Here is a 24213-nt window from a genome sequence, read left to right on the forward strand (position 1 = left end):
AATAGTGTTCGACCGAGAACATTCCCATATCGAGACTTACATTTACATGCTTGTTAGAGCTTGTTGATAAGAGCGCACTACACGGAACAAGATGCATGATGTGATTCAAGCATGCAAATGCAAGAAACTCCGCATGGAAGTGTCCTCGGTCGAATGCTTTATTGATCTAGTCAAACTCATCAATTAGGCCAAGTCCTATCCAATACTATATAGTTTGCTTTGTCAATTTTGAAATCTTTCAGGCCACAAAGAGTAGCACAATAGGTCGGCTCTCATGTTAGTCACCTTCGATAGCTAAGTTTCAAAGGCAACAAACATAGGGTCTAATTGTTTCATACCCATGACTTATGTCACCTGTGATTGACCCAGTTTTGTGAGAGGGTTTCCAATGATTTCTTTGTGAACATGGCTCGACCGACCTTGATGAGAGCAAACGGCACACCATCACATTCTTTAACAATTTTTTTTTACTAGTTGATTAATTCTTAGCTCTGAGTTGATTACATCTTCTCTTGCATACTTTAGAAAGAATTCTCATAATCAAATGCTAAGCAGATTATGCTCTGTACAAGTTAGGTTTGTCATGACATTAATTTCGTTTACCGTGTGAACTGTAATAATGTCTGAATAAAATAGAACTGTAATAATGTCAGAATAAAATATAGGCAGAAGTTAAATAAATTGACTACATGTATATCTTTGAAGTAACTTCACTATTACTACGTGCATATCTCAATAATTAATCTGGAGGTTAAAAACTTTAAAAGTGAGTAAAAAATATAAAGTGGATATAAGAAAAAATGTGTAGTGTAAAATGGTATATCTAAACAAATTTTAAGAACAAGGAAGGATGAGCGTAATAATAAATTAAGGACAAGCAATGTAAAAGACCAACAAGAGAAGAAATAAGATGATATAAAGAATTCTATTTTCAAATATTTTAGTATTAAACACAAGGTAATTAAAATGAAAAGAATTGTTTTTTCAAATACTTTAGTATTAAACACAAGATAATTAAGGTGAAACAAGTAGGAAAACCCACCTCGACGTTGAAATCAATATTTGTACAAATTGACTCCCATATCTCTAGATTACGCTAGCAACTACCTATGCAATAGGTGAATGAGACTCTTTATTAATTATAAGTTTGTATCATATAATAATTATCATGATATGAACACTAATCTTCCTCTTACTCACCTTAAAATGGGTAATTTACGCTCCCGAGACATAGTTGAGTTAGTACGAGACAGATTTACTTATATTTATTTTAAATAATTAACTAACAAGAATTAAATTTTTATAATTTATTTTGAAACGAGTTATTTTTCAAAATAGATCAATTCATATTCATATTAAATCAGCTGCATACATTGACTGAACCGGTCTTGGTCAGATTAAACCGGAGCAGAGCAAACCGGTTGAACGCTTGGCGGATGGAGAAATTTTCCACTCTTTATCGAAGAAGAGGAATCGAGAGATCTCGACTTCGTCCACGGCCGGAGCTCACACGCTCCGATTGGATTCTCCTGCTGCGTAAGTTCAATTTTCTTCCTTTCATATTCTATTTTCTATATGGTTTCTCTTCCAGGATCATTCTTCTCCTCCAAGTTTCTTTGTACTGTTTTTATTTTTTGAGGGATTTTAGTCGTCTGGCAAGATTGAATCATTCGAGTGAAATCGAGTTGCTGTTTTTGAAATTTGCTTTTGGGATTCATGAGAATCTTGTTAGACTGAAGGATCTGATGGTCCATTAACTTTTTATGCTTTTTTTTGCTTGGTTTAGATGGAACTCGTTGACTGTAATTTGTTTTGCTCGTGTTAGCTTTTATGTTTGCATAACGCTCTTTTATTATACTTGAATAGTGTCGATTAAGTTTGCAGGGCAGTTGAATATGAGAGATTGTAATTGATTTATTGTTTTACACGCTTACATGGTCTTTGGATTTTTAATAATATCATTTTGAAATCAAAGAGGCAGTGTCAAGATCATGTCAAAATAATTTTTTCCCAAAATATTGATGCAAAGTAAATAATTCACAGTGCTTTTAATTTCTGGAATGTGTTTTTGTTGAAGCCTTGATGGGAACTTTTTGAAATGAGGATCTTGTTTGATCATTTTGGAAGAAGAACGATGGTGTTTGGTGGTCTGTAACTGTTGCTGAATGCATTATAAGTACCAATTATGATGCAAGTGTACCTTTGAAATTCTAATGCTATTGACTGCATCTGATCTTGATGTAACCAGTCTGTGGGCATTAATTTCGTTATCCACCTGCATCCAAGCGAGTCACTGTTCATTCCATAATTTTTAGTCAAACTATTCATTCCATATTGAAACGATAGCAAAATCTATTAGACTCTACTGCAAACAATGACAAGAGACACACAAGATTATCCAGAAAAGAGATGACCAGAACAAGGGTTATCTATTTGATCTCTTTAATTTAGTTATGTGAACATTTTTCTCACCCCTTATTGTTCTTGTGTACCACAAAGCATTCAACTGGGTGATTGCATCACAAGGTAGGAGCACCCACAATTTTGCAGGGTCTGGTTTGTTGTTTCTCTTATTATTTCTTTGAGAATGCTCTGATACAATTTAGTTGCTACATTTTTTGTATGAATTTGACTTTTTCAATAAATGTCATACATCTACAAATAATTGAGATGTTTATGATTTGCAGAGCTTGCCTTAAAATCCAAATAGATAATGGCAAGCAGAAGAATTCAAAAAGAGCTCTTGGACTTGCAGAAGGATCCTCCTACATCATGCAGTGCCGGGCCGGTTGGAGAAGACTTGTTCCATTGGCAGGCAACAATCATGGGTCCTGTTGATAGCCCTTATTCAGGAGGGGTGTTTTTCATTAAGATTCATTTCCCACCAGACTATCCATTTAAGCCTCCTAAAGTCAACTTCCAAACGAAGGTACTTTGCATGATGCTTGCACCCTCCTGTTTGTAGCACCTTTGTAGTTGGTGAAATTGTTACAATGAACAATGGCTAATACCATTGTTTTTATTTCTAACATAAGTTAAAAGAAAAGTGTAATATATGGAAGTTGCTTAGCATGTTTCATTCAATTTAAGCAAATAACTTTGTCACACAGAATAGTAGACAATTCGATGTGTTGCTACAATTCTGATGTGAAAATATCAGAGAACACAATTAGATCTTTTGGATATTTGTTCATTATAATTTTCATGTGTTTTCAAGTTCAAGTTTTGCTGCATCATAAATGTACTTGAGGATCTAGAATAATCCACTTCTAGCTTATTAGTTGACTTTGGTAGGAAATAATAATGAAATTATACTATTATCAAGATTATGATAAGGGTATTGTAGATGCATAATACTGATCTGACATGATTAACTTGATTTAAGGTTAAACTAGTGGTATTTATGAAAGATTTATAGGTAGAGAAGGATGCATATTGATGAAAGATTTGTAATGGCAAAAATATGGATTTGCCTTTTGCAGTGGGATTCAATTATCATCATCATGAGGTTACTCTATCATGCAGGTTTACCACCCTAACATCAACTCAAACGGAAGCATCTGCCTTGACATCCTCAAGGAGCAGTGGAGCCCTGCATTGACAATCTCCAAGGTTCTCCTCTCAATTTGCTCTCTTCTGACCGACCCAAACCCAGACGACCCTCTCGTCCCCGAGATCGCCCACATCTACAAGACCCAGAGGTCGCGGTACGAGGAGACTGCCCGGACCTGGACGCAAAAGTATGCCATGGGTTGAAATTCATGACCACCCCAAGTTGTTGCAAGTGTTGTAGTGCTCATGTGAGAGCTTAGACTAACTTTTTCAAGTCTGTGTGTTTGGAAAGTATGCCATGGGTTGAAATTCATGACCACCCCAAGTTGTTGCAAGTGTTGTAGTGCTCATGTGAGAGCTCATACTAACTTTTTCAAGTCTGTGTGTTTGGTGTGTGTTGCATAAGTCTGTGACATTAAGTTGAGTCCTTAGCACATTGTGTTGTGTTATGCAAATGACAACTGTAATTTTTCGATTTACTTTTTCACATATGGTCATGGGGTTGACTGTGTAGAGCCGATTGGGATGGGACTATTATTGCTAAAATATGTTATGCGAATGGTCTTTTTATTTGATCCTTTTAAATTGCTCTTGAATTCCTTTGCCAATCTTTTTTATTTGCCATTCCCTCAAAAGAAATTGTATTTATCTAAGCCATTTCTATTTTTAAATAACACTTTATGTGAGAATATTCTTTTATTAATTTATTGCTCCACCAAATTCAAAATAAAATAAACTAAAGAAGAATACATGTTATAAAAAAATCTTTGGTTTGACGTCAATGGAAGGTATTAATATGCTTCCAAAAAAGGGCGTCATTAAATGGTTGATAATAATATTATTAAATTATTAACCATAAACACTTTCCCATTATTAATAAAAACGTCCCTAAATATTAATTCCTTAATCATAAATTCATAATCTATTCGTTCTAACCGTTACTGGCTCTTACACCGGTTCGCATTAATCTCTGATTTGAACCGGGCGGCCGGACACCGGGTTAATTAATCAGTGGCATTCATGTGATTCCGTGAACCATTAATGCGCCAAAAATAAAATAATTATAAAATAAAGAAATTGAGGAAAGTGGCGGCGCGTCCTTCCGATCGACCATGGAGCGCTCCTCGATCGGCAAGGGAGGCGCCGGCAAGTACAGCCGCGGTGGGACCCTCCAACGATCGAGGAGTCTCAGCCGATACTACGGCGGCCGCTTCCCCCAGCCGTCGCAGGATGCCGACGACTTCTCGACCCCACGCGGCAGGTTCGTCAACAAGGTCCGCGGGGCCGGCGTCCCGGAGATCAGCGTCGATGACCTTGCCGAGGAGTTTTTTAGGGCGAGGGCTGAGTCGGATGAGGAAAGCGAGCCTTCCTATGCCAAGAATCGGCGTCGGAGCTCTGTCGCTAGCTACTTGAGAGAGACGGAGTCGTCCCGCCAGCGTGGGAGGTCCGTATCGAGGCCTCCTGATCGCCGGGAAGCGCCGCCGAAGGGCGTGTCCGAGAGCGTCTCCAGGCGGAGGCGATCCCTCTCTGTTGCTCGGTATCGGTACAGCGACTCGGAGGTACTTGTCTTCTCACTTAATGAAGTCAATGCTGACTGAATTTTCTCGATAAGCTACGTGGCATGATCATGAAAAATCATCTTTGGAGAAGCCAAAATCGATTGCTACAATAAAGATTTCATAAAACACGTGACTAACATCTTTGATCATGAAAAATCATCTTTGGTTCAACTAATATTCATCTCACAACTTTGTTCGAGTTTGTATACTTGTCAGATTGCACGAAAAAGTGGTGTGGATTGTTGAGAAACTAAGAATACTATTTCTTTCCTCGTACCATTTCATGAGATGCTATGAAGTTATCAATCAAAGCTCTGATTTTTTTAACACATTATCCTTCACAAACTAAGAAACTGTGTCGTCAATGATTGCTTTTGCATTGGTTACACTAGATCGTAAGCTGTAATCTGTTGTAGTCTTTAATTCAAGCAGGATTATAATATTGACCTTCTCTAATTCACTACAGAATGATATTGAGTCTCAAAGTTCTAGCATTAAAAGTGAACCAAAGACTTCTGGCAGCAGTATATTGCAGCAGTCGTCATCACATAGAGTAGCAAAGAAGGGTGTTATTGGCAGGTCTACGAGTCAAAAAGATTTTTACCTGCTCGCAAGATAGCTACTCGGTAATTTCATACTTTCTATGAACGCAAATCTGTATTTCTACCTTTCATTTAAGATTTTAAATTAATCCTATACATTAGAAAGAATGGAAAATGGTCATATACTGATACTAGTAGAGAAAAGATATTTTTCATTACCAAACTACCCTTACGTTTGGCTTACAAGCAATCAAATATTTAATAGATGGTTTTTTTGGGTTCTTTTGTTTGTCGCAGAGCCATTCTTCTTCATTAACTGATGAAGAAGCCCAAGATGTCCATTCAAGAATGTGCGGGGATGAAAAGACAATCCAAACAATTTATGTTCAGGAAAAGGTTTGTCACATTGATAAGATCATCATTTTAGCCTAATCTGAACCTCAGTTTCTTGTCATTCCAAGGACTATTCATCTCCAAGAAACTGTAAATTTTGTTGCTCTTGGTAATTTTGGAGCAGTAGTTTACCTTAATAACCCGATATAAGAATTCTGATCTGACATTGAATCTTAATATGGTATCTTTCTTTTGATTTTAATGGTTTATTCATTTATTTTTTTTATCCTTCCCATTCTTTATACAGCTCATGGCCACAAAAGAACCTTTGGGCTATGCTAATGGGAAAAGCATTCAGCCAAAAAGCTCAGAAGCTCTGGAAACTATTGTTGAAATCAGAAGAAACTACACAACCAAGCTTGAAGAGGCATGTTTAGATTATATCTTGAGATACTATCAGTTTTGTGTATTTTCTGTCATACTTGTTCCAGTTTTTCTTATCTCTATGAACTATGTAGTCTCTATAAATGGCAGCATAAGTCATTCAACCTGCTTTTTGTTTTGTTAAAAGCTTTAAGATACAAAGCATGTTCTTAAACTTGAACTCCTGTGCTAATTACATGTCTTTAGTCAAGATAATTTCATTCTTAAGAACTCATATTTCGCTCTTGTTCTCTCTCATACACGCATTTTCACACACACAACAGAAAGGGGCCCATGTCTTCATTCTGTATGGACATACGATGGATTTACACTTCTGCTTTGCACTTTACCTAGAAATTTGTTGTAGTTTCTTGCAGTCCTAGAATCTAGTTTTTAACTTCAGTGAAACATGTAGCCCGTGGGATATAACCTTTTTACGATACTTTAGTATGCCTGATCATCTTTGTAACTTTCTGATTTCTGTTAAAACCTTTGTTGAAACGAATATACATGCTTTCAGTCAGAGAAGCGTAAGCAGGAATTGTTAGCTCAGTTAGAGCGGGAAGAGGAACGTGGTCAGGAGCTTTGCAAAATTGTGAAAGATTTGCTGCCTTCAATAAGGCCTGCTGTTCCAGAAAGGCAATGGAGGTCAAGAAGAGTAAGAATTCTGTCATGTTAAATGACAAATGTACCTTACTAGTATTTACTAATTCATTAAATAAATTTCTTAGAGGAGGAGCAACGACAGAACAAGAATGTCTAAGCGACTGACTGAAGAAGCAGAGAAGTACTTAGCAGATTTTCTTAATAATGTTGAAGATACAGATATATCTTCTTTTGATGGAGAAAGAAGTGACACAAGTTCAAGCATGAGAGATCCCAGATTAAGTTACTTCAAAACAGAAACTTATGAGAGTTGCTTGAGAACTAGGCCTCTACCTACCGATGCAGACGGCGTTATGCTTCCTTGGTTGCAATGGGAAACTAGCACCGGTCCATTTTCGCCAAGCAAAAATAAGCCTGGAGTTCCAATTTCCACAGGAAACAACTCATATGCTGCTGCTGCAATAATGCCGATACAGGTTATTGTGCGGCCTACCATTGTCTAACAATTTCTTGTATTAACTGTCTCACCACAGTTGATAAATCTTATGAAATAAGATCATCTTCTAGCTTCCCGAGAAGTTAACAATGGCCATCTCTTGATTAATCTCAGGAGGCAGGTGCTGAGATCAGTAATGACAGTAAGATATCAAGCAGTTTGGGTAGCTCTACTATCAACAGAAGACACAACAAGTTCAGACTTCTAAATCATTATTCTGATGGCAGAGCAAGCACATCTTCGTTCAGCATGGATGAGTACCTGAACTTGAATCAAGCCGAAGATCTTCTTTTCGAGAAGCTGAGGCAGAGGCAAAGAATAGAGTATGGCGGAATCATACTCTGCGGAGGTCAAAGTTATTTCATTGCTTAATCTTTCCTCAAATTTTGTTGTTCATCAGAGAACTTGTGCATAATTCAGTAGGCTAAAGTTAGCATTCCTTTTACTTTCTAATGCTGCTTATAAGTTAAAACTGAACATGAATTCCTTCTTCTCGAGCAACTAGAGATGTAATTGGTCTAATTTATTATCGTATCTTTGTTGAAATCTCTTTTGAGAAGCCAGTTTCAGCATAATTCCATGGTTGAATGATTGGAGAAAATTAGCCATTATAGTTGACAGGCAAACCATTTTTTGGCTCTGAATTCAACAGTGTTCTTGAAATTTTGGTGCTCACTTTGAACTTTGCCTACCTTTTGCATTTTATATTTATTTTAACACATCATATAGTCATTTTTACCAGTCAATATAGTTGATTATTTGAATAAAATTTATTTTAATAATAAACATTTTACTTAATTATTGATCCATTTCAGAAAATAGATTTATTTTCATCAAAGAAATATGCTGCTTGAATTAACCACTTTAAAATTTGAAAATTGAAAAGTATTAATGAAATAACAGATATAGATAATATTATAAAATATAATTATTTAAATCCAAAAGCCGAGGTGATGGCATCCAGTCAAAGCAGATGCCTGAAAGCCGTTTCCGGAGCTATTTGTTAGTCTCAGCGCCCTCCTCGTCGACAAATTGGATAAGGCAAGGGTGGGTCAAGATTTCGCCGGGCGTTGCATCTCCGACGCATCGGAGGCGATCTCAATCGACTAGCACCTTGGCTTGGCTTTCTCTTGCGCCTTCGCGTATTCTTGCTAGGTATGCCATCCATCGCATCTGGAATCCATCGATTCCATCTATCTTGTGAGAAACGATGTGTTTTGATGATGGTTTTTTGTCTTTTGGTTTTGACGGATTGAAACCTCGGTGCTTGGGACGATTCTTTCCATGTCGATCCGAGTGGCGAATCATTGGCGAGGGGGTCTGAATTGTTCGAAAAGTCGGTTTTTGATTCCAGTTTGGATTATCATTTAACACGTCTTCACTAGGATATCTCAAAATCGTATACTCACATTCTCTCAAGAGGTCTTGCAAACCCCCCACGATTTCTGGGTAACTAGAATGGTTCGCTGTACACAATTCATTGACGAAACCTCCATTTCCTCGATAAAAGGGCACCATGATTGAGATGCTAGCATAAAATATCTTGCTTTATTTTGTCTACCTTCGTTTTAAGTTGAGGCTAATATTTGGTTAAGTTGATACCCATCTCAACAATTTGTTAATAAACTAGCTATACTTTAATAAATACGATGCCTTTTCTTCTACTCTCAGCTCTTTCTAATGTAGGAAGGGAGTAGAAGCAAACACATTGTGAGTCTATATTGCACTGACAAGTGACAATAGAACTATTTGAGCGAGAAGTTAGTATGATACATGACATATATCAAAAAGACCAAAGAGTTACTGCAATATGATTAACTATATATCTAGAGAAACAGTTGATTGATAAGACAAAACCAAAGGTCCCATTAGTTAGCATCTTGCGTTTCTTTTATCAAGTGATTAAATGCCCATGACTAGTACTGTTTGACAGCCTCTAATAGAATGACAAGAAAATCATCTGAGATTTTATATAGAATCAAAACATTTAATGCATTCATGCACTTGTTTCTTTCTTTTGATAAGATTTTCTAGTAGGTTTCTGATCATCCTTGAATCATCATGGAGGTTAAATGTTGGTTAGAAAGCCTATGCTAGAGATTTTTTTAGGATATTCGTCCATTTTTTGCTTTTATTACTTTATGTTCTCATATTACATTGGAGGTCCTTCCATCACAAACGTATTTTTATGTTGATTGTCTATCACTTCTCCTTTACACTCTAATCAATTCTAACTCTTCTAATTATAGAATCCATTGATTACTTACATACTCTCATTCTATTCTCTCTCATTTCATCATCTATTAGAACTACACATAATTTCTCTAATGAACGAGTCACAAAAGGTTATCATAGCACACTTTTCGATTATAAGAACATAGGTGAACCTATCATCTGTTTTACTTTGGATGATTGTGGGTGGAAATGTATACTTCTATGATCTTCAAAATATCTAGTGCTATCCACATTTCATAACTCCATGGATTTTTAACTGTTGGATTTATTTTATACAGTCATGTGATCTAGTTTTTCATTTTTTATGTATTATTATTCCTTTGATGCTGAAAATTTAATTTTCTCACAAAGTACCTACCTCCGAGTTGGCTTCCTGATTTAACAATGTGTTCACCATGTAGATGTGTTCGACCGCTGAACTTTGTGATGCAAATCCATCCCTCCTCGCAAAGGGGGATATCCGAGTTCTTCAACCAATATTCCAGATGTATGGTCAATGCCGCACATTCTCTGGACCTATAGTCACACTCAAGGTGTTCGAGGACAATGTGCTGGTGAGGGAGTTTCTCGAGTCATCAGGGGACGGCCGAGTTCTGGTGGTGGATGGTGGAGGGAGCATGAGATGTGCCTTAGTCGGAGGGAACTTGGGACAATTGGCACAGAACATGGGTTGGGCAGGCATTCTTGTGAATGGCTGCATAAGGGACATCTACGAAATCAATGGCTGTGACATCGGAGTCAGAGCTTTGGGGCCTCATCCTCTGAAATCAAACAAGAGAGGCCTGGGCGAAAAGCATGTCACTGTTAACATCGCCGGCACAATAATCCACGACGGAGAATGGCTATATGCCGATAGTGATGGAATTCTAATTTCAAACACAGAGTTGTCTCTTTGATCTTCTCAAGAAGGTTAAGGTTCAGCAATTCGACAGTACGTTTCTGAAAATAAATCAAATAATCCCCAAGTCAGAATTTGCAAGATTGCTTCTGAAAAAAAAGCTGCTTCTTCCAATTAACCTGTCCCATCTTCCAAATATTTGAAGAGTTTTCAATGTATATTTCATTTGATCTTATAGGATACTGTCGTCCTTCTTGTTTGTTACAACAAAATCTTCTCTTTTTGTTGAGTTTTAGTAAACAGTACACCTCAGTCCAATTTCAAAGAATTTTCTTTCAATTAATCATTTTTTATTTTCCTTGAGAAAAAAATGATTATGTAGAAACTAGAAACTAAGTGCTGTGATCATATCTATGGAAGGAAGCAGGTTCATTGGAGGTTATCTTGAAGGCTTTTGATCATTACATCCATTCTCTTTCAGAATGATTGGTGAAGCTTGCGAATTTTTAGATGGGCAAGCATCACGAGATTGAAAGAAAGGGTAAGCTACCCTGTCAATTTCAGACAAGGATAAGCCAGATAAGCATTTTACGCCATGGAAACAAAGGTATATATAGGTTTTTATAACAAGATACTGACTTCCTTTAGGCACAGAGTAATATGCATCTACATTTGTGTCTTAGAAGTTAGAACGCATTCGATCAATTCTGCACATGCAAATTCTTTCGGAGATAGTTACTGGTGATGCAATAATTGAGGCATTATGATTGCAATTGATGCCATCAGTCAGTCCTATTTGATACTACAGTGGTTGCAAAGAACCCTTCTTTCATCTCTTGCATTCTCATGTCACCCATCAAAAGCTCTAGAAGAAATCAGTGTTTTTGAAACATGCACATGTTTTTACCCAAAAAACAAAAAACCTATAGAGATAGATGGAAGGACCACCTAAATGACAGGGAGACAGCATCCATCAATGAATGGATGAATAAACAATATGAAAGAGATCATCTGATTGATAATGAAGGACTTGGTTTATCACAAAGTTTGGTTCACTTTCAAGGAGTCATCATTGTATGCATGCTCCACTCACAAACCAACTGCAGTGGCACCAAGTGAACCAAATCTAAGAGCTAAAGAATAAGTGTGGGCAGGAAATTCTTTTCCAGCCAATCTGTCACATGGTGAAATTGCCCCTCACATCATTTGCCCTTTAATTTTCATCAACTGCAAAAGATAAAATCCGCCATCTTAGCGGTTTCACACGGTCGGTCTCACGACCATCTATGAAGAGATAAATTTAGAAACTGCAGTTGGTCACGACGCAGGAGGGTATTGCCTGGCTTCGTCAGGATTCGAACCCTTGTCCTCTTCTGCAACTCTGCTGCGTCGTAACTAACTCAGCTATGTCTGAGGCCAAGCCGAAATTGCCTTTAATTTTCATTCCGTTAGCAAAAGTTGTTTGGTGTCGAGCATTTATTCACTGCCCCAATTGTATGCATGACCTCTTTGGATCGACAAGTGTGATTGATTCGATAACGTACTATTCAAAAATGCAAAGGTGTGAAAAATGTGATCAAATATTAGATTATTTCCCTTTTAATGTTTAAAGTGATAAAGCATTTGGAGTAACAATAAAAAGGTTAGTAAAAAAATCATTAATAGAGTGAGATTTGGTCATTTCGAATAATCAAGGGTCTGCATTGAAAAAGCGCTTTATTTTTTTGTATTGAATGTTTTTTTTTAAAAAATAAATAAAATGGATTTTGTTAGAAGTCGTCCCGTATAAAGAGACGGCGGTGGAAGCATCGACCGATGCCAAATCTCCTCTCCGCATTTCTAAGCCTGCGAGCGCATCAATGGCGGCGCATGGATTGGGCGTAGAAGGATTCTCAAGTGCTCGTCGTCCTCCCGTTTCCCCTCTTTCGATTGTTTCGCCGGTCGCAGACATGGAAATAGGTACCAGCTTTGTACTCATCTTTAGTTGTTCTGAAAACGAATTATGCTAGCTACTAGTTTAGGTCATGAAGTGCTCTTCTCTGCCCATTTTCTACTCCTAGACTCGGGATGTACCTAGTTTTGTGCCTTTTGAGGATTTGCTGGATCGGCTACTGAAGTCCATTTGGCTAACTAAGCTCTCGATTTGAGACATTTGCTTCATGTTCTGTCATGTCAAGTGTCTTGGAAGTTGGAAGCCACTCTCATTTGGATCACTTTCTCCCTTCTATGTATGATTGGATTTTGTTCTTTGTTGTTTGTGTCGAGTAAGTCTAGATTTTGAACTAAGAGATCAAATATACCTGATGTCTTGCTTGTACCGTAAAAAAGGTCCAAACTTTTATCAACTTATCAGTCTTCTGACTGAGTAGGATTACTAAGAGATGGGTACAACTGAGAATGATCATTTCAATTTGGAGGAGACTGCTTTTCACTTGAACCGCCAGATTTCTGGTGTTCCTGCGGGTTGGTCATTTAGAGGACTAACAGTTAGCTAGAGAATCCAACTATTACATTGTTATCAGGCCAAAAATTCTATTGAATTTATTTCCACTCCCACGCCCGCGCCCTTCAGTTCCAGTGATTGATTCCTTCTTTCCCATGTCTAACATTGAGAATTACTCCTCAAGAACCACAAATTATCTCGGCTCTACAACTATAGTGGCTCCAATTATAGTTTGTCTGGTGTCTTCCAGAGAGTTTCTGTTCACAATTGTCTCAAAAGTTGTTGCTCCATGTCTCTCTGTTCCCCGCTGATTCAGACATCTGATGAAGTGTTATTTTTTCTTTGGCAGGTGGAGGCATTTTTGATGCCTTTGGACCATGCCATCCTGTGGCTCTTCAAAGCAACATATCGAAGGATTTTACAAGAACTAGGTTTCAGAAACTCACAATGAATATGTATAAATCCAAAGATATTGTGTCTTATCTCCAGCAAGAACTGACAAGGGGTGATCATTCTGAAACCATCTTCTATGAATGTAACCAAGAACCAAGCACCAATTTAACTGATGCTTCAAGGGACTCATGCCCAAGTGATCTTGGTGCAAAGAAGTGGAAAAGGACTCATCAGGTAAGTTTGAATATTTTGCTTGAGGTTTTTTCCCCCTTCTTTCATGAAGTCCTTGTGTAGTTCTATTCTGCAATGCATGCGTCTCTGACTTTGAAGTATTTTTTCCATTTAAAATAAGGAAATGGGTAGCCAAGTAAAACAAAGACCACAATGTTCATCAATAAACACAAGTGACAATATTGAACCTAAACAAAATGTTGAGCCAAGCAACTTGGTGACGGATGGTATGCTTGTAAAAGATTGCTTAAAGATCCCAAAGGAGGATCGCTTTTCTGTTCGGCGTGGACAAATAACTAATAGCCATAGCATAGCAGAAAGAGTAAGTTTTCCATAACTCATGCACTCAGTGTTATAGTGGAAATTTGATACTAAATTAGTTGGGTTTTGTCATTTCAGTTAAGAAGAGATAGAATTAGTGAAAGAATGAAATTTCTCCAAGATCTTGTACCTGGCTGCAGTAATGTATGTCTAAAAAAATACAGTTTGGTGCTGTTAACACTGACGTGCCTTGCATATTAAATAAATTCCTCAAACTGTAAACTAGGTCACAGGGAAAACACTTGTGCTAGATGAGATCATAAACTATGTTCAGTCACTTCAACAGCAAATTGAGGTACTTATTCTCGAACTATTGTTTATCTTAAAACACTGAGGATTATGATTTTGTGTGTGTTTTGTGTAGTTTCTGTCGATGAAACTTGCAGCTGTCTGCACTCAAAACAACTATAGTACGGAAGGGCTTCCATCTAGCGATGTAATGCACATTTCTCCCAAGTACTTCCTCAAAAATCAATTAACAAAGATTTTGGGGCGATAGCCTAAAATCACAAACAAACTTTAATTTCTAGTCAAATTTGAATCTTCATGTTACCATTACTGTAATCATCATACCTGTAATTGGTGTTTGTCTATGCATATGACAGCAGCTTCATTTTTGGGATGGAACTTCATCAGCCACTGGATTGGCACAGCAGATGGTTCATCCTCATACTTACACCTCCAAAGGATTTGATTCCAATTGGGACCTGTACCATGGTAATCCTTTGCATGTATCTCTTTGTTCATTGATTAAAAATTGATTTGGATAAATCTCTTGATTGATGAATTCTCATTTTTCCTCCATACATAGACACAAGGAACTGTAGGATCCCCTTGGCATATACTAATCTAAAATTGCCTTCGTATGTTATTTATGTAAATCTAAATATGATAGTTTAACATACATAGGGCAGTAGTTCTTGCTTGAATTGGAGCATCTAATGACAGGATGAAACTAGATCTAGTATTTACATGTCACTCTAGAAGTATGCATTGCTTTGGAGATCATCCCATTGTTCATACAGTTTTTCAAAGTTTAGAATGCTACACTTTGAATCCCTATCTCTCTGTTTATAATTAGTTCATATGAAAAGTAAGTGTGATGGTCAGCAATGTTTGTGATGACAAGCCTCATCTCACTACCTAAATGCATTATTGCGAACCAGTAAGCTCCAACTATTTTCAATTTTTATGATATTGCAGATGCACAACTAGTAGAACGAAGAGCTGAAGATTATTCTGAAAATTACAAGTGGTACTAAAGCTCAAGAAAGTGCCGAGTTTGAAATGATTGACTATGAAGAATAACTACTTTGCTCATTTGGAGCTAACACCCAACATTTTGGCTGGCTTGTCTGATAACAGCTTTTGATTTTTGTGGATTGATGTAAAATTTATTCTAATAGTTTCTTTAGTCCATAAGTGTTGCTCTTTAGGCATCTGTATGCAGAACCCTGTCTGAACTCTGAAGATTCCTGTAGCAACAACAAAGCAGTTTGCCATGCTGGTAATACTAGTAATGTAATCATCCATTATCCTAAACTATTATTGTACTAACAAAGAGTTCATAAATATGTTAGAAAATCTATGTACTTTATTGTTTTTCTTCTTGCTTCATTAATTTTATACAAGTTTACTTGAGTTGATGTTTCAGTTGAATCTAAACTTGTCCAATTAGTTTTCCATCTTAATTGTTTGTAGTTGTTACTTTCATATGTCTGACAATTTTTGTTGCTGCGGTTTGTTTCATTAATTGTTGCCATGTGCATCCTCATATTGCATTTGTTGTTTTATTGGTAGAATTTAAACCCCATAAAGCAAGTCTGGAGTTCTTCAGCATAATGAAATTTTCAATATTGACCATAAATCGAGTAAAATAGATGCTTCTTTATATAATTGCATTAAAATAGAGCTATCCTGAGCTGAAAATAACCATTAGAAGTTCATTAATAATAACCTTGTGGTGCTTCCATGATTTCAACTATGGGTACATCTCATTAATTATTCACATATATAATTGCCAAGTGACAACTAATACTCTATCTACAATTTATTATATCATTATTATTATTAATTGCGGCAATACCTTACAGTTTTTTAAAACCATATAAAATTAATTTGCAAAATTTTTTAAATAAATTTGAGGAATTTTTTAAATTATGGTAAAAGATGAAACACTCACCTTAGGAGTCTCACACACTTTAAAGATTTAGGGGTCCTTTTGCATGGGAGAAGTTAGACACTCAATAAGATATTTTTTATATATTGAAAATTGATCCCAATATTTATTAAGATAAATATCCATGTAAGTATGGATTGATTCAACCCCGTGGGGCGAATCCTAGTGAAGTCAGATAATACCCTTCTGCGTCGTGGCCGATTATAATTTCTCAATTTATTTCCTCACAAATAGTTATGGGGTTGATTGTGTGGGACCGCTAAGATAACGGATTCCACCTTTAGTAGAAAAGAAGAAGAGTCAACCCCGTGGGAGTGAGGAATGTTTTAAATTGAATAGTTAATAGAGGAGTGAAATTTAAGTTTGACTTAGTTTCTTTTTTATGAGTTTGATTCAAGTTTAGTTTGAATTTGATTCGTTTAGGTGCTATAGAACTCTTAATTTAAATTTATTTGATTGTTTAAAATTTATATATTTTAAATTTATTTAATTGATTATTAAGTTTGGTAGGATAAATTTATTTATTTATTTTAATTTTTTTTATTTATTTAATTATAAAAAAATTTATTAATGAATACGATTCATAATTTTTTTAAAAAAATTATGTTAATTATAAATAAAGGTTTTGATTCGTTATGAAAACAAGGGTAATTATTATATCGGGGACGAGGGCATCACCTCGATTCGGCTCCGCAACGTTGGGGCCAAAAGGTTGATCTCAAATCTCCGCTTCTCCTTTATCGTCTAATTCCATTTTTTTTCTTAATCGGTTACCTCGATCATCGGAAAGATCTTCTGCAGCCCTGGACGATCTCTAATTCTGATGGATTGGAGTTGAGCAGCAGAGGTGATAGCGTCGGCTTTGTGTCTGGTAACTTTTCTTCGGTTACTTTTGGTTTTCCTCCCTCCTATTTTAGATCTTGAAAAAAGATGTTTTTTTTTTGTGGGTTTGTTCCGCTCGGATCCAAGTAGCGTGGTGTATTTGTCTCTGTGGCGTCGCAAAATGATGGAAAACAGATTTTGTTTGTGCGGTTCAGTTAATTGAATTCTGAACATGGATTTATCGTGATGGAATTGATGTGGAAAAAAAAAGTAAGGAATAGTATGTTTTGATTGAGATCATAGTGTTGAAGTACGTCTACGTGGTCAAACTTTCACATTATTCTTTTCTTTGGAAGGTCTGTGTATCAAAAACCAGTCTTTGATGCTGTGGTGTTCATGTTCGGAGTCTTTTTTGGATTGAGATATGAAGTCCGAGTTTTCTGGAGAAAAAATAAGTGCTCTACATTTCTCAGTTTACCTTCTTAGATCAGTATTTCTTGAACTTTTGTGCATGCTGAATGAGTTATAATTTCTTCAGTTCGATCTTGGTTCTGTGTGTCTGTAGTACCTGCTTGCTTGGCTAGACAACAAGTTTAAATTCTAGCTATTTAACTTTCTACATTGGTTTTTCCTCCGTTGAGTCTATTTGTTGCAACCTGGCTTTTCAAGTAAAGAGAAGTGAATTTTTTGTGGAAGTTTCTTAAGCCTTCTTCTACTCTTCCTGTAGTAACTTTAACTATCAAATTTAAGTGATTTTCTCATCCTTTCTTCTAGTGAAATATTAGTTTCTCTGAATTTTCTTATTCTCGTTTTTCTGGTAATCCACACATTCATTTGAATATCCTTATCTGCATTAGTTTGTTTCCTTCTTTGTTTCCTAGCCACCAGAAAGTCTGATCTATAGTGCATTGTCAGCAACGCCCAGGAACAAAATTTTGACTTCACTCACCATTTTGGTAGATATAATACTAGTAACGAAGTACTAAGCATGTACTGTTTCTTTGAATCAACACAAAATACAATTCACTTTGCACAAACTGAATGCAGGTTATGGAGTGTTGTTATGAGTGGCAAAAATCATGGTGTTTTGTGTAGACTGGTTGAAACATTTGATCACTGTCCTCGGGAGGTGCTGTGATCTTGACTTGTACAAGCCACAACGAGGCCTTGAGGAACTCGAACAGTTATCCAGAGAAACTGTGTGTATGTCAACTAATGTTTTTTGCGTTTCTTATGTTTATTTAACTTGTAATGTTTTCATACTACCTTCTCTGATAGAATTATGTGATGCTTGTCTATCTCTGTCTTCATATACACTTATTTATGTGTACATCATCAGCTAAAAACTGTGGGCCTGCTACTAGCCACTAGGTTCAACCATGTGGATCTTCCTATATGTGTGGGTATATACACAGGCACACATGCACAGAACACATCAAACACAATAACAAGTCACTAATCATATATCACAACTATTAGGGGTTGGGGACAAACATCTCATATGTTTTTCTATGTTCTCTTTTCTCAAGGGATAGGGGCTTAAGCTGACTTTAAATAAGATTTCTGCCTAAAGTTCTGTGTGTTGATTTTGCAGTTAGCGTAAGTGAATTAGAAGCACTATATGAGCTATTTAAAAGGATCAGTACTGCTGTCATTGATGACGGGTTGATCCACAAGGTAGGCAATTTATTAATTCTCACTGAATTAAATGGTTGCATTTGACATTTATTCTCTTAAGGTCTATGCATCTTGCATGATCTTTTGAACATTCATGTCAGATGTATAGACTCATGGATAACTGTGAGAACATTGCTAGTTAATCATTTCATTATCTTTTTATAAGATGGAAAAGCCATCGTATTCCTTTTAAAAAATCTTCTTTTCACATTTTAGCTTTGTAAAGTGTCATTATGTCTCCAATTTCAATTATTGATATTGAATATTTCAATTGAGTTTCTTTAATAGCTTCAGCTTTTTTCTTTACAGGAAGAATTCCAGTTGGCATTATTTAAGACTAAAAAGGAGAGCTTGTTTGCTGATCGGGTATTTTGGTTTATTTCTTTTTATGATTTTGTTAATCACATCACTTGTTGGTTCAATATACTTTGTTGAAATTGATTAGCGAACCATTTACCCCAAAAGTTTGAGCTCTTAAGAAAGAGAGCCAATTTTATATTTATTTATGGAACCACCACACTTGTCCATGTGAAACTAATGAGCGATGGGATCACTATAAAATGGATTTTTATTCATGCCAATCAATAAACGTGAAGGAGAAATGTTGTTGAATAGTATAGTTATGGGATGTGTTCTTAATGCTATTGGTCTTGGAAGCATCTTTAGCAGATAACTTGCTGTTAAATTATGGTATTTGTAATATTTTAAATGAATTTCCAGGTGTTTGATATATTTGACACAAAGCACAATGGAGTTCTGGGATTTGAAGAGTTTGCACGTGCAATGTCAGTCTTCCATCCAAGTGCTCCTATTGATGACAAAATTGACTGTAAGAAAGACTGTCATGCTTCTTTGCATTGTTCTTTTTGAGTGTCTTGTGAGTATTGAATATTAGTTACATGTAGATTAGCATTAATAAATTCCTTGCATTTCATTTTCTGAGCAATTCTGCTAATGGGCGTTCTACTTCTTGTACTCTTGCTAAGATAGTTTAGATATTTTAGCTGATATCTACTAATTAGGATGAACTAGTTCTCTCTCTTTTTGTATCATTACAATGCCATACTTCTATTGTTAGTTTAAACATGCCTGTCATTTCGTGTTGCAGTTTCCTTCAAGCTATATGATCTCAAGCAGCAAGGTTTTATTGAACGACAAGAGGTATAAATAGTCATCTTGTATAGTTGTAATTTCACCTGCTGCTTTTGTCTTGACCAGGGAAAAATGGAACTAAACCAATTCATGCATGAGCGTAGCTTTGTCCTGTCAAAATTTAATATTATCCTTCTGTCAACTGTGTACCATATTCTGATACTTAAAAGGTGGACTAGGATCATTGCTTTCAAAATAGTCAAACACTTCAACTTATTCCAAGAAACTTGATATTAGACAAAGCATCTCCTCACACTGATATTTGGAAATTTTGCCTGGATAAGATGCTCATAAAAATTCTCTGCTATATCCTAGCATTTCAAACATCTTTCTGCTATAAAATTTTCTCATAAGATCTTTTCTCCATGCATTTGATTCAGGTAAAACAAATGGTAGTGGCAACCCTTGCTGAATCTGGAATGAATCTTTCTGATGATGTCATTGAAAGCATCATTGACAAGGTTGACATTCTATAGCTTGATCAATTTTTTGAGTTCCTTGCTACCTCTAGATCTGTGTTGCTTAGGTTTCACTTTGTCTGCTTTTCTCGTCAATAATTGCATCTGTATCTGAGATTTTATGCTGGTGGCTAACTTTCAGTTGAAATTCTGAGATTGAGGAAGATGGAATAAGAAAAATGGAAATTTTTGTCGGTCGATCAAGATAGGGATAACACTAAGCTATCCAGAAATACATGCATGAAAATTAGGTTTTATTAGAGTTCTTGTAGGACTGATAATGAGATATTACTGTTGAAGTAAATTACCATCTGAAAATATGTACACATTCAGTTAAGTTGAGATCATGTGTGCCTTCTGTCTATTTAAGTTGAGATCCTGTCCAGTACTTTGTCTCCTTTTAATGGATATGTTTCTCAATCTTAAGCGATGTCTTATGTCTCCTTTGCTCCTCTTCAGACTTTTGAGGAAGCAGATACCAAGAATGATGGGAAAATCGACAAAGAGGAATGGCGAAATCTTGTCTTGCACCATCCATCCCTTTTGAAGAATATGACACTGCAATATCTCAAGTAATCATACCATCCTCATCTTAGTCGCATATATAGATCTCGCTGATTTGATGTAACTGTAAGAAATCAACATAACCCAAAGATTGTAGATTTAACCTGATTCTTGATCTCAGGCCAACCTAACCTAAAGTATCTTCATCATCGGAAATCATTTGATTACGTTAAGGCTTAAGCATCCATCATTCTTGTTTTGCATTGTTATCAACTCTAGTCTTGTTTTGCGATTCTCGATTTATATTCTCATTGTATCTTGTGAACAGGGACATCACTACGACATTCCCAAGTTTCATTTTTCATTCTCAAGTTGACGATACGTAGGACTACTCTCGCTTCAGCTTTGATGAAAATAAGATCAAGATCAAGATGGGACTGCTGTTTCAAGATCCTGGAAGAGATGCCATTTCCTTGTCGAGTTTCTCTTTTTGTTCTCTCTTATTATTTATGCTTCCTGTTTTGTATCTGTTTAATTTGCTAGAATATGAATCATTCCTTATGTTAATTCGATTCTCTGTTGGTGAATATTGATGTTTTTTTCTCCTGATTTGTGAACGATATAAACTGACACCTGCAACAGTATCTTATATTGTGTTTGTCAAGGTTTGCAATTTTATTTTTTTATTTATTATTATTTTTATGTTATATTTTATTAGAGATTATTTAGTCATGTAATTTTATTATTGTGTCCAGTTTTTTTTGTTCTTTTTATTTATTATATAAGGTGAAAAGGAAATGCTGGAGTACCATGTCCAATTTAATTTTAATGTAATTTTTTTCTGCATAATGTGTCTCAATTATATGATAATCTGTGGTTAAAAATAATTATGAAGCAATTCAATGTAATTCTAATGCAAATTATTATAGAAAAAAAAAGAACGAAAAGGTACTAGAATTACCCAAATTCAATTATTAAATTATAGTAAATCAAAAACATTAAATTCAAAATCATTAGAATTGTGGTTAGAAGGGTGCGATGTCATTACTTAATGGGCTAAAAACATTCATAAAGAAGAGTTTAGTTGCTAATTCTAATCTAAATTTTAATAAGTAATAAATATAACTAGAATTTTAAAAGTTATAATGTCTAAGTTTGACAAGTGTAGGTTTTTTAATTGATATCAAATATTCAATTTATATTAATTAATTTAAAAAATTAATTTAAAATTATAAAAAAAATTATTGATCATCAAAATAAATCGAAAACACCACAATGGACGGCCATTAAATGCAAATTTCCTTACTTCTTCGACACGTGAATTAATCAACCTATCAATCTCTTAAGAAAACAAGAGCTTTTTTTTTTGTTTATCGTGCTTCATTTCCTTAAGAAGTTGAATGTTGAATGGATACATCAATTACTTGTCACGGTTGAGCATTAAGTTTTGAATTTTGCCGTTGTTTTTCATTAAAAAAAATACAGAGAAAATGATAAAATTTAGTTTTGCCCTGTGAATGCTATGTTGTAGAACTTTGAACAGAGATGCATTTTACTTGTGTGATAATCTGCACTGCTATTGCCAAGTCGATAATTTAGGCTGTTCTTGCATTCCAATTAGATGGAGAAAGACATCATTGTGGAACAATGTATGCATTCTTAGTTTGTAGCTTTACTAATTGGATCGATACTTGGGAGTTCATGCAGGATCTCCCGCGGACATTTCCATCTCATCAATGGTTGGACAGCCCTGAATGTCAGGCATCTCTCCAGCGGTTGCTTGTCGCGTATTCTTTTAGAGAATTCAGATGTTGGTTATTGCCAGGCAACTGGAATTTAGTTTTTCTACTTGGACATAGAATGGTGGTTTGGATGAATCTCTCCACAATATCTGAAATCTTGTGCAGGGTCTAAATTATGTAGCTGCTCTGCTGCGGCTGCTGCTGCTAGTAATGAAAACCGAAGAAGATGCATTTTGGATGCTCGCCGTCCTGCTGGAAAATGTTTGGTTAGTGACTGCTACACTGATAACCTTTCGGGATGCCATACCGAGCAAAGGGTTTTCAGAGATCTTCTTGCGAAAAAATGTCCTAGGTCTGTATGTTCTTCTTTTCACCTGCTATCCTATTGTTGCTTATTTGAGTGCAACAAACTTCACAACAGATCATGTTGTTTGAACTACAGATAGCTGCTCATTTGGAAGCTGTGGGGTTTGATGTCACTATTGTGGCCACAGAATGGTTCCTATGTCTCTTCGCGAAGAGCTTGCCGTCCGAGGAAACATTCTTATTGTTTATTCAGACATGAGACTGCAAAGAGTTTGGATTGGTATCTACTTTCATAGCCTTCAATTTGTTGTCATGCTTGATGTAACATCGAAATGCTGAAGATTCTTTTGTTCTGGAACTGTATCTTGTTGTTTCCTTATTAACTCTGCCAAAGGACTAATTTCAGTACAGACGACTTTGCGGGTCTGGGATGTGTTGTTCAATGAGGGAGCCAAGGTCCTTCATGTTGCCTTGGCCATCTTTAAGGTGCAGTTTACGTATCGATTACTGCAGATGTTTCAGACAAAAGAGCATCAGAAAAGAATTGCTTGAAACAATTTGATGTTATTGCAGATGAATGAAGACATAATATTGAATGTTCAACAAATGGGAGAGGTTATTCATATTCTACAAAGAACCATCCATCACATGTATGACCCTGATGAGTTGCTAAGAATGACTCTTATTCTGCATAACTTGTTTTAAGTTCCAGGTTCGAAAGAGATACAACTCTACATACAATTTCAATTAGAATTAACCTGAAAATGCAGTTATCAATCTACCAAACATGCATCTTTACCTGTTCTTTTTGTTGACAGGTAGCTTTTGACAAGATTGGTTCCATGACTAGTAACAGCATCACAAAGGAAAGGAAGAAACAAGAACCGGCCGTCATGGTTGAGCTCGACCAGAGACTACGGCGACTCAATAGTTTGGAGACGAATTTGTAATCACCCTGGTACAAGGTTTCATCCCTATGTGCAAAGACCAAAGGAATTGAAATGTCAATAGATTGTCACTTGTCAAAAAGTGTAAAAAGTTTTCCATTGTGAATCAAAGGAAAGGAACAACTTCTCACTTATGTTGCTGTTCAGTCACAAATGAATAGAACTCACATATTGTGCTTTTAGCTAATTTGAAAAAATATATATACATTTGATCAATTCAACAAAATATAAAATTTAACAATAGAGCAGTTTACCATCATGCTTCTAATATATAAACAAATGATTTGCATGAAAATCATGCCACAATTGAAAGTAAAATGGCTAAAAAATTGATGGAACACTACTGGACAACATTAAATTCAACATTGGGATGCAATTGGTAACTCTACATTATGGCAGTGATTTGGTAAAGTGCCTGCTAAAACATATTTAAAACAAAACAATACTAGTAATT

At 35.9% G+C, this 24213-nt stretch overlaps 5 protein-coding genes and 1 pseudogene across 8 annotated transcripts; all 6 read left to right on the plus strand.

Moving 5' to 3' along the window:
* The first annotated feature begins 1451 nt into the window (after positions 1-1451).
* Positions 1452-4049, plus strand: LOC141839181 (ubiquitin-conjugating enzyme E2 28-like). Its single transcript, XM_074726875.1, has 3 exons — positions 1452-1536; positions 2688-2929; positions 3526-4049. The coding sequence occupies exons 2-3, from the start codon at positions 2714-2716 to the stop codon at positions 3754-3756; spliced, it is 447 nt and encodes a 148-aa protein (XP_074582976.1). The 5' UTR covers positions 1452-1536; positions 2688-2713; the 3' UTR covers positions 3757-4049.
* Positions 4050-4662: 613 nt separating this feature from the next.
* LOC141841773 (uncharacterized) lies at positions 4663-7017 on the plus strand (annotated as a pseudogene).
* Positions 7018-7699: 682 nt separating this feature from the next.
* On the plus strand, positions 7700-10895 carry LOC141841774 (putative 4-hydroxy-4-methyl-2-oxoglutarate aldolase 3). Of its 2 annotated transcripts, none has more exons than XM_074729968.1 (2): positions 7700-7860; positions 10148-10895. In XM_074729968.1, the coding sequence occupies exons 1-2, from the start codon at positions 7837-7839 to the stop codon at positions 10640-10642; spliced, it is 519 nt and encodes a 172-aa protein (XP_074586069.1). In that variant the 5' UTR covers positions 7700-7836; the 3' UTR covers positions 10643-10895. The 2 variants fall into 2 exon arrangements, with proteins under 2 accessions (XP_074586069.1, XP_074586070.1); XM_074729969.1 differs by lacking the exon at positions 7700-7860 and adding an exon at positions 8509-8666.
* A 1548-nt stretch (positions 10896-12443) lies between these two features.
* On the plus strand, positions 12444-15468 carry LOC141837245 (uncharacterized). Of its 2 annotated transcripts, none has more exons than XM_074724684.1 (8): positions 12444-12543; positions 13377-13654; positions 13773-13973; positions 14051-14116; positions 14199-14267; positions 14337-14408; positions 14578-14689; positions 15176-15468. In XM_074724684.1, the coding sequence occupies exons 1-8, from the start codon at positions 12444-12446 to the stop codon at positions 15232-15234; spliced, it is 957 nt and encodes a 318-aa protein (XP_074580785.1). In that variant the 3' UTR covers positions 15235-15468. The 2 variants fall into 2 exon arrangements, with proteins under 2 accessions (XP_074580785.1, XP_074580786.1); XM_074724685.1 differs by having other exon boundaries at positions 12474-12543; positions 14581-14689.
* Positions 15469-16802: 1334 nt separating this feature from the next.
* LOC141838680 (calcineurin B-like protein 2) lies at positions 16803-21428 on the plus strand. 2 transcript variants are annotated; one of them, XM_074726227.1, is made up of 10 exons: positions 16803-16862; positions 16953-17022; positions 18021-18176; positions 18568-18650; positions 18960-19016; positions 19371-19479; positions 19759-19811; positions 20183-20263; positions 20720-20832; positions 21093-21428. In XM_074726227.1, the coding sequence occupies exons 3-10, from the start codon at positions 18053-18055 to the stop codon at positions 21148-21150; spliced, it is 678 nt and encodes a 225-aa protein (XP_074582328.1). In that variant the 5' UTR covers positions 16803-16862; positions 16953-17022; positions 18021-18052; the 3' UTR covers positions 21151-21428. The 2 variants fall into 2 exon arrangements, with proteins under 2 accessions (XP_074582328.1, XP_074582325.1); XM_074726224.1 differs by having other exon boundaries at positions 16805-16862; positions 16942-17022.
* A 1037-nt stretch (positions 21429-22465) lies between these two features.
* On the plus strand, positions 22466-23799 carry LOC141837449 (uncharacterized). The gene is given in 8 exon segments (XM_074724849.1): positions 22466-22567; positions 22569-22589; positions 22672-22765; positions 22768-22862; positions 22949-23046; positions 23229-23298; positions 23386-23483; positions 23627-23799. Coding segments are annotated over 8 exon segments (714 nt in total). The 3' UTR covers positions 23763-23799.
* The last annotated feature ends 414 nt before the right edge of the window (positions 23800-24213 follow it).

Source organism: Curcuma longa, chromosome 11, assembly GCF_044706935.1.
Source record: "Curcuma longa cultivar G26 ecotype Majalengka, Jawa Barat chromosome 11, ITB_CL_G26_1.1, whole genome shotgun sequence".
Taxonomy (NCBI): domain Eukaryota; kingdom Viridiplantae; phylum Streptophyta; class Magnoliopsida; order Zingiberales; family Zingiberaceae; genus Curcuma; species Curcuma longa.

Excerpts from the sequence above, each read along its gene's own strand:
- LOC141839181 (XM_074726875.1), top strand. The coding sequence starts at position 2,714 with ATGGCAAGCAGAAGAATTCAAAAAGAGCTCTTGGACTTGCAGAAGGAT. Across the intron at positions 2,930-3,525 it reads AAGTCAACTTCCAAACGAAG|GTTTACCACCCTAACATCAA; the intron begins GTACTTTGCATG and ends TCTATCATGCAG.
- LOC141837245 (XM_074724684.1), top strand. The coding sequence starts at position 12,444 with ATGGCGGCGCATGGATTGGGCGTAGAAGGATTCTCAAGTGCTCGTCGT. Across the intron at positions 14,268-14,336 it reads CACTTCAACAGCAAATTGAG|TTTCTGTCGATGAAACTTGC; the intron begins GTACTTATTCTC and ends TGTTTTGTGTAG. Across the intron at positions 14,409-14,577 it reads AAGGGCTTCCATCTAGCGAT|CAGCTTCATTTTTGGGATGG; the intron begins GTAATGCACATT and ends TGCATATGACAG.
- LOC141841774 (XM_074729968.1), top strand. The coding sequence starts at position 7,837 with ATGGCGGAATCATACTCTGCGGAG. Across the intron at positions 7,861-10,147 it reads CGGAATCATACTCTGCGGAG|ATGTGTTCGACCGCTGAACT; the intron begins GTCAAAGTTATT and ends TTCACCATGTAG.
- LOC141838680 (XM_074726227.1), top strand. The coding sequence starts at position 18,053 with ATGGTGTTTTGTGTAGACTGGTTGAAACATTTGATCACTGTCCTCGGG. Across the intron at positions 19,017-19,370 it reads AGAGCTTGTTTGCTGATCGG|GTGTTTGATATATTTGACAC; the intron begins GTATTTTGGTTT and ends ATGAATTTCCAG. Across the intron at positions 20,833-21,092 it reads ATGACACTGCAATATCTCAA|GGACATCACTACGACATTCC; the intron begins GTAATCATACCA and ends TCTTGTGAACAG.